Below are 7,500 nucleotides of genomic sequence, written 5' to 3' on the forward strand. Positions count from 1 at the left end.
ATTTATGTGACTTATTCAGGGCTATCCTGATAGACGCATCAACTTCAGAGAGAAAATATGAGGCAGCCTAGTTTAATTTCTTTGTCAGAGCAGCGTTGGTAGCCTATCTAGTCTTAAAAGATATAATTTAGAGCATTGATACAAAAAGTCAGACCTATTAGCATCCTTGAAATAAAGTATATCACGGATAGACTTCTTTTCAGAGAACTTTTTAAATTAATCAAATCACTATGGGGAAAAGAAAATAAGCAGTTTCAGGACTCAGATTCCCATGTAGTACATATTCTTGTTTTCAAGATAGTCTTAAATGTATTCTTAAATATTATCATCATCATCTCATCCTACGCCTATTGACACAAACGACCTCGATAAGATTTCGCCAGTTATCTCTATCTTGAATTGTTTTATTCAATACTTCTCCGTTCATCATACCCTACTTCCCGTTTCATAGTTCTCAGCCATGTAGGCCTGGGCCTTCCAACTCTTCTAGTGCATTGTGGAGCCCAGTTGAAAGTTTGGTCAACTAATCTCTCTTGTGGAATGGAAGGAGCATGCCCAAACCATCTCGATCTACCCCTCACCATGATCTTATCCACATATGGCACTTGGGTAATCTCTCTTATAGCTTCATTTCTAATCCTATCCTGCCATTTAACTCCCAATATTCTCCTAAGGGCTTTGTTCTCAAATCTACTAAATCTGTTGGAGAATGTTTATTACTTATCAGTGGACGTGAATAGGCTCTTGAAAATTAAATTTAGACAGTGACGCAATTATCCTATTCCAGTTTGGACATCGTCTTGGAGCCTCACTTCCCATGCCTGGGGACCATTGACGTCAGTGGCAAGTTCTTCCATAATGCTGGAAAAGTCAAAGCTCTTAGGATATGCTTGGAGGAAGATATGAGTCATATAACTTTCCCATATGCTGATCTGGTCAACCTTGAAACTTTAGCCTATCAGGTAAGCAAGTTTTGGTTTGTTTTATAACAAAAAATGTCCTGTAGGGAACCTAATTGAGCCGTTATTATTATTATTATTATTATTATTATTATTATTATTATTATTATTATTATTATTATTATTATTATTATTATTATTATTATTGCCTAAGCTGTAACCCTAGTTGGAAAAGTAGGTTGCTATAAGCCCAAGGGCTCCAACAAAGAAAAACTAGCCCAGTGAGGAAAGGAAATATAGAAAGAAGTAATGAACAATTGAAATAAAATATTTTAAGAACAGTAACATCAAAATAGATCTTTCATATATAAACTATAATAAATAAAAAAGGAAGCTAAATAATATAGAATAGTGTGCCCGAGTGTCCCCTCTAGCAAGAAAACTCTATATTGGATCTTTGGTGAATTTTTGGTAATATTAACATTTACACTTGGATACAAGTTTTCATTTATCAGTGGCACTTATGGCTGAACTTTTCATTTATCAGTGGCACTTATGTCTGAACTTTTCATTTATCAGTGGCACTTATGTCTGAACTTTTCATTTATCAGTGGCACTTATGTCTGAACTTTTCATTTATCAGTGGCACTTATGTCTGAACTTTTCATTTATCAGTGGCACTTATGTTTGAACTTTTCATTTATCAGTGGCACTTATGTCTGAACTTTTCATTTATCAGTGACACTTATGTCTGAACTTTTCATTTATCAGTAGCACTTATGTCTGAACTTTTCATTTATCAGTAGCACTTATGTCTGAACTTTTCATTTATCAGTAGCACTTATGTCTGATCATGACAATGTTATGTTATATGGCGTAGCTTCGCGCCATCAATCATCAGCATTTTGATATAGGCCTACCAAGCCACATAAATCTAGGCCTACTATTTCATGTTAAATTAATCATTTCCAACTGAATTAGAAATACGGCATCTTAACTCTCGGTATAGACATCTCTGTTTATTTTCATGAGATACTTTTGAATTATCACTATAAGGATCCAGAGGATACCACGAATAGGCCTATCATATTTTTTCTGACCTACAGGACTGCAGCGGCACCCTCATTGATCTTTGCTCCGTGTCACGAGGCATCGTTCCATCCGAGAAGAAGAAATCCTCCCAGATCCAGAGAACCAGCACAACGTATTCTGTGACTTTGCCCGATGCTGCTGATATTCCCAACGTTGTCAATCTCTATCTGCATGACGTAAGAGAGAGAGAGAGAGAGAGAGAGAGAGAGAGAGAGAGAGAGAGAGAGAGAGAGAGAGAGAGAGAGAGAGATACTGTAGATACACGCACACTCACAAAGATAAATGAAATACGAACATTTATGTATATGTATATATCTTTCTGAGTGGGGATACATTTATATGGTGAAAGGGTTTACGTATCGCCATGATCAGCAAGGCTGTATTAGTCAGGGCCACCTATACTAGGTTGGTTTTCTGTTAGCGATCAGACGAAAATCTCCCGCCATCACCAATCTGCACTGGCCAGCGTGGTGATGAAAACTGGCCAAACCCCAGACATGAATAAGGACACGTCTGAGGCCTATGTCCCGCAGAGGACAAGAAATGGCTGCATTTGTTGTTGTTTTTGTTGTTGTTTTTTGTATATATATATATATATATATATATATATATATATATATATATATATATATATATATATATATATATATATATATATATATATATATATATATATCATCATCATCATCATCATCATCTCCTAAGCCTATTGACACAAAGGGCCTCGGATAGATTTCGCCAGTCTTCTCTATCTTGAGCTTTTAAATCCATACTTCTCCATTCATCATCGCCTACTTCACTCATCATAGTCCTCAGCCATGTAGGTCTGAGTCTTCCAGCTCTTCTAGTGCCTTGTGGAGCCCAGATAAAAGTTTGGTTAACTAACTTCTCTTGCGGAGTGTGAAGATCATGCCCAAACCATCTCCATCTACCCTTCACCATGATCTCATCCATATATATATATATATATATATATATATATATATATATATATATATATATATATATATATATATATATATTATGTATATATATATATATATATATATATATATATATATATATATATATTATGTATATATATATATATATATATATATATATATATATATATATATATATATATATATAAACAATTTCTCGGTTCTTGTTGATAGTGAAAATATTGAGAACTGCGTTTAGAAGTAAATCTAGTTATTTTACAATAAACAATGCTCTTAGTTAACTGATTAAAACTGATTTATTTAGAATGTAAGATCTATATTCATCTTTCTTTAACCCCCATTATTACAATTAATACAATGCGTAGCCTCTCGGAATTCATTATTATTATTATTATTGTTATTATTATTATTGTTATTACTAGCTAAGCTGCAACCCTAGTTGGAAAAGCAAGATGCTATAAGCCCAAGGGTTCCAAAAGAGAAAAATAACCCAGTGAGGAAAGAAAACAAGGAAATATGTAAATTATAAGAGAAGTAAATCAAAGTAATAAACAATGAAGATAAAATATTTTAAGAACATTAATAACATTAAAATAAATCTTTCACATATAAACTGTAAAAACTTAAAAAAAAATAGGAGGAAGAGAAATAATATAGAATAATGTGCCCGAGTATACCCTCAAGCAAGAGAACTTTAATGTATCTTTTTTTTCTCATTTAACATAGGTCGACTTGGTGATCAACGATGGAACATTATCTTGTCCCCTTCTCGAGTTCATATCCATCGACTCCAATGACGTTGAAATCCTAGCCAATGCCTTCTCTCACATCACAGCTCTTCAGTCACTGTAAGCAAACAATTTGTTCGTGTAAGTCTGAGATTGTGATGGGCTATGACCATCAGACTGGAGTTCGAGTCCCCCTGAAACGTGTTATATCCTTTAGGGGCTGCAACCTCGCCATCCTTGTGAGATAAGGATAGGAGGTTTTGGGGGAGCCTATAAGGTCTACCTGCTGAGTCATCAACAGTCATTGCCTGACCCTCCGTAGTCCTAGCTTGGATGGAAAGGGGCATTGGATACTGATCATATGGTCAGTCTGGGCATTTGTTCTGCTATCTAGGGCAATGTCACTGTCCCTTGCCTCTGCCATTCATGAGCGGCCTTCAAGGCCGGGAGCACACTAGCGACTCTGTGGCGCCACAAAGCCACAGCATCGTGTGGCGGGGATGTGGTCTCCCATAGGTTTCCATTGTTTTCAAAGCCACGCTATGCCTGTGGCGGGGATGAGCGACAGAGAGCCACAGTTGCTTGCCACAGTCACTAGTTTGCTCGGCAAAGCTTGAAAACAATGGAAACCTATGGGAGACCACATCCCCGCCACACGATGCTGTGGGTTTGTGGCACCACAGAGTCGCTAGTGTGCTCCCGGCCTAAACCTTTACAGGAATTCCTGGTACACCTGGTCACACCCTTACTTCGCGGCCAGTAACCAAACAGTGTAGGGAGAGGTGGCAAAGGTGATGGGCGGGGCTAAACACCAGAACTCTTCCCGCAGTAAGGGTGTGGCTGGGTGTACTTCCTTAGAACAAGGTGCACCAGGGATTCCAGACATTTTAAGAGAACTCTATTACAGGATTTGTTTTTTTTTTTTTTGTCATCTGAAAAGGAATTTTGTTTGTTTGTGACAAAGACACACATGATTTTATATCAACTGGTTAGATTAAGAAAGGGTAATACCAACAATTGACCCAAATTATTATTATTATTATTATTATTATTATTATTATTATTATTATTATTATTATTATTATTATTATTACTGCTTTCTAAGATACAACCCTAGCTGGAAAATCAGGATGCCATAAACCCAATGGCTTCAACGGGGAAAAATAGCCCAGAGAGGAAAGGAAACAAGTTAATAAAAAAGCTCCAAGAGAAGTAATGAACAATTTAAATAAAATATTTTAACATCATTACATTAGATCTATCATATATAAACTATAAAAACTTTTTAAAAAATGCAAGTATTATTTACACAGGGTAGCACGTCAGATCCCCATATTAATAATCATGATATATTCTGAAATAAGAAAAGATATTCAAGAGTCTAGAACATGATGTGCCTTTTCATATTTGATTTCATTTTTCAAAAAAAAAAAAAAAAAAAAAAAAAAAAAATGCAATGGAGATTAATTGTCATTGGCTATTCTTTAGTTTACCAATCCCAGATATTTGGGAAAAAATTCTTCTGCATTGTTTTTTCTGTTTGCCAATCCGGTGGGATTTTCACTGGAATTTTATCTTATATATATACTATATATATATATATATATATATATATATATATATATATATATATATATATATATATATATATATATATATATATATATATATATATATATATATATACACAGTGTATACAGTATATACAGTATGTACAGTATATACAGTATGTATATATGTATAATTTACATATATGTAAATGTTTATATATATATATATATATATATATATATATATATATATATATATATATATATATTTATATATATATGTGTATGTGTGTATATATATATGTATATAATATATATATATATATATATATATATATATATATATATATATATATATATATATATATATATATATATATAATTATTAAATATATAAACATATACATATATATATATATATATATATATATATATATATATATATATATATATATGTTTTTATAGACATATATATATATGTGTATATATATATATATATATATATATATATATATATATATATATATATATATACATGTATATATATTAATAAAAAAAGCAAAACAACTATTTTACTTCACAGGACGGTCAGGATGTGTCAAACTACACTTGCAAATTCTGCGTTTAAGATTACTGCTACCCATCTTGAGACCTTAACAATCGAAGACACCTGTGTACATACGATCAACCCTGGTGCCATCCAGCTAGGTGAGAAAAGTTAAAAACCATTGAATTTCCACTTATTATTATTATTATTATTATTATTATTATTATTATTATTATTATTATTATTGCAGCGAAGCTACAACTAGTTGGAAAAGCAGGATGTTATAAGTCCAGGGGCTCCAATGCGGAACAATAGCCCAGTGAAGAAAAGAAATAAGGAAATAAATGAACTACAAGAAAAGTAATGAGCAACTGAAATAGAATATTCTAAGAAAAATAACAGTAAAGTAGGTGTTCCATATACAGTATAATCTATAAAAACTTCAAAAAAAAAAGAAAGAAAAAAAAACTGTAGGAAGAGAAATAGGATAGAATAGAAAGAATTGCTATTTTTGTTCCAAGAGGACTTTGCAATTTTTTCTTTCTTTTTTGTAAAACATTTAGAAGTATGTGAATATAGTTTTACTACTGAGAAACTTGACGATTCTGGATATGTTATGCTGTCCTTATGATAAAACATAATATTGGTGGGTAGCGCATTGTTATTGGTATTGATAATTCAGGTTAGGTTAGGTTGTGTTAGGTTAGGGTAGGTTAGCTTGTGTTAGGTTAGGTATTGCTAGGTTAGGTTAGGTTAGTTTAATTAACAGACTTCTTGTTATTTTCCCACTCAGTGTCTCAAGATTCAGGCATAGTTGGTTCTCAATGAAGTTTTTATAGAATGAAGTGGGATAAGAAAATAACAATCAAATTAGAGACTTTTTGGTTATCAGTTTCAGGCACGGTTTTTATTAAGAAAATACTTTATCAGTTAGTAAAGAAACTTATTCAATGATCCTAGCTCGGAGAACAAGCTACACTGGAACTGTTTGTTGCAACTGTTAGCAAAAATTAACTTTTAAACAGGAACAAATTAAGTTGTCTTAATATTTGATACAACCAGTCGGACCTGTAGCACAAGGAATTGCTTTGGGTAAGATAAGAAGAGAGTTCATCCATGTGTTCATTTGCAAAGACATTAAAGGGAAGACCGAAAATTTGATGGAATTTCTGTGATCATTTACCAACAGTAGTAGGACACGTTGGTAACAGATGGCCCTGATCAGTTAGGTCTTTTGATTACATCTGGACTAAAAAAAAGATAGAGTTGTATAAATTACGTTTGTCACTACTGCTGAATAATGAAAAATGCATATATGATTTTGAAAATGCATATTTTGTAGTGTAGAAAACGATACCTATGGGTCTCAAATTCATAAATAGTTATGATGGGCCTTCAGTGTTCAGTGAATTTTAGTCGGGCGCATTGTCAATAGATGGCGCTGATCTGAGAGCTATTGCATACGGGTTATCTGTAGAGGAACTCTCCGGTCTTCACTTTACTGTTTTTGGTTCATTTATAAGTTCAAGGACCACTATTTCCAAATATTTCGATAGGGAGGATTATTTGTCTCTGAAGAGAGGAGTTAAAACAATATCAAATCAAAAGAAGAAGAGCGTAACAGGGTTGTAGTGGCCGATGTGGTAACGTCCCTGACTGGTGAACGCAAGACTGGGGTTCGAGTCCCTCTCAAACTCGTTAGTTTCTTTGGTCACTGTAATCACACCATCCTTGTGAGCT

The 7,500-nt window shown here is 33.3% G+C and overlaps 1 protein-coding gene across 3 annotated transcripts in view; it reads left to right on the forward strand.

Moving 5' to 3' along the window:
• The window catches only part of LOC137623278 (uncharacterized), a 43,140-nt gene that overhangs the window by 25,232 nt on the left and 10,408 nt on the right, over positions 1 to 7,500 (forward strand). For all 3 annotated transcript variants that reach the window (XM_068354053.1, XM_068354052.1, XM_068354054.1), the window contains 4 exons: positions 788 to 962; positions 2,006 to 2,167; positions 3,662 to 3,783; positions 5,797 to 5,921. In XM_068354053.1, coding sequence (XP_068210154.1) covers positions 788 to 962; positions 2,006 to 2,167; positions 3,662 to 3,783; positions 5,797 to 5,921 — 584 coding nt within the window. The remainder of the gene's footprint in view (positions 1 to 787; positions 963 to 2,005; positions 2,168 to 3,661; positions 3,784 to 5,796; positions 5,922 to 7,500) is intronic.

Source organism: Palaemon carinicauda, chromosome 30 (genome assembly GCF_036898095.1).
Source record: "Palaemon carinicauda isolate YSFRI2023 chromosome 30, ASM3689809v2, whole genome shotgun sequence".
Taxonomy (NCBI): domain Eukaryota; kingdom Metazoa; phylum Arthropoda; class Malacostraca; order Decapoda; family Palaemonidae; genus Palaemon; species Palaemon carinicauda.